The sequence below is a fragment of the Porcisia hertigi genome, chromosome 21, assembly GCF_017918235.1.
Source record: "Porcisia hertigi strain C119 chromosome 21, whole genome shotgun sequence".
In the NCBI taxonomy this organism is placed as follows: Eukaryota; Euglenozoa; class Kinetoplastea; order Trypanosomatida; family Trypanosomatidae; genus Porcisia; species Porcisia hertigi.
Window position 1 is genome coordinate 283,548 of NC_090580.1, and position 1,762 is coordinate 285,309.

The window sequence follows — 1,762 nt, forward strand, 5'->3', positions numbered from 1 at the left end:
TATTTTGTCTCTCGTTGTGGTCCACATTTGGGGATCCGTGGGTGCATGGATCCATAAGTCTTCACAGGGGCGTGCGCGTGTGGTGGTGACGCCTGCATGGACTCCAGCACGACCTGTTTTCTATGCCAACACCGACCTACGGTCTCGGCTCATGTAGGTATGCGACCAAATGAGTGATCTTCTTACAACAAAAGCTCTTCCGGAAAGAACCGACTAGGGCGTAGCGATAGGTGGTCGACGCAGCGTTCCGCATGATTAGCTGCCCGAAAACACAGCGACTCATAAGTAATTCAAGTACTCGCTTGTACCCCGGGCTCGCTCTTGCATCGCGTTTCTGTCTGGGCTTCTCGTACCACTGTTGGCTCAGATCGCATGCGCGATCGAACGCGTACACCTTTTCACGCTGCTCGGTTTTCATGGGATGGGTCTGGAGTAGACTGTCTCGACTGGCTTTGACGTCCACAGGCTTCCATCCCCTCCTCTTCTTCTATTTTTCACGCTCTTCTCACCCCTCCCCCCTTTCCTCACTACCACCCACGATACGCTCATCTGGGTGCACTGCCCGAATGAGTGTGTGCGTGTGCTTTCTTCTCTCCTTTCCCTCTTCAGTTTGTGGCGCCGTGCTCGTCTTCGAGTATCCCACCTTCCCCCCTCCCCCTCTCCGTCTCCCCTTTCCGTCTCCCCTCTCCACGTCTCTCTCGCTTTACCCCAGGGGGAGGGGGGGCGTTGAGGATGAAGTCGTCCGACATATTTTACGCGTGTAGGTACACACCCATCCTGCTCAAGAGTCGCACGCATGACAGCGGCGTGAACCAGTACGGTCTGAAGCCTGTCAACTCCTACGACTACCTGAACCCCACAAATTTGGTGAATTTTGGGCGCGGTACTTCCTTTGACAACCTAGGCGTGCGCCGCTCCGAGCGGGGCCAGATAGACTCGGCCCCCTCGCTTGGGGGTACACCTGTGTTCACGCAGGCAAAACTTCTAGGACTGAGCGGCGATGACCAGCTTCGCCTCTGCGAGTCGGAGACGACTCAGTTGCGGGTGTGCATGGCGAAGGGTGGCAGTACCTGTGAACGCGAGAGCCTTTTGCTGGATTCGTGCCTTTCCAAGGTTGGCCACTTGCGCCGTGCAATTAGCCAAGCCGGCAGCGAGTTCAATGACTGGTTTATTCAGAACGTCTCGGACAATCACACGAAGCCGTTTCAGCACCGCCCCCACGACTGGAGAGCATACTACGCCCAGGAGAAACTCGTGCGTGAGAAGCAGCAGAACGGGCACGCGTATGGGCGCCGGCCAAAGGAGTTCTCTTTTGGTGCTCGTTATGTCAAGACAGAGGGTTATGGAAAGCGGCCACGTTTGCCGTACAACAAGTAAGCCACACACGTACACCCCCCCTACCCGCGCTGACAAGTACGGGTGTGCTCGTTAGTTCATCGCTTAAATCGGATTCCACGAACACAGAGATATCGACCCAAAGTGGGGTATCCCCCCTCCTCCTCTACTGTGCATAGGCGCAGAGGTGCGGATTGTCATCGAGGCGCGCATGCAGTGGCGGCGACGGCGGCGCTTTGGTCGACTTTCCCCTTAACTCCTGTCGTTTCTCAACCGCCCCCTTTTTTATTTTTGTGCTTCGCCATACGCTGTTTTATCATCACCTCCGTCGCTTGGTCAAGAACAACGCTCTTTATTCTTTGGCGCCAATCGCGCTGTTTCAGTCACATGCCGCTGGGCGAGTTGGTGGGAATCGCGGTGTGTGTGT

General features: G+C 56.0%; 1 protein-coding gene across 1 annotated transcript; it reads left to right on the forward strand.

The window, feature by feature from the left end:
* Window positions 1-732: 732 nt before the first annotated feature.
* JKF63_05061 (uncharacterized protein) lies at window positions 733-1,377 on the forward strand (the record flags this gene model as incomplete). Its single annotated transcript, XM_067901031.1, has 1 exon — window positions 733-1,377. One exon carries the CDS (start codon window positions 733-735, stop codon window positions 1,375-1,377), a length of 645 nt encoding a protein of 214 aa, XP_067757394.1.
* Window positions 1,378-1,762: the final 385 nt, after the last annotated feature.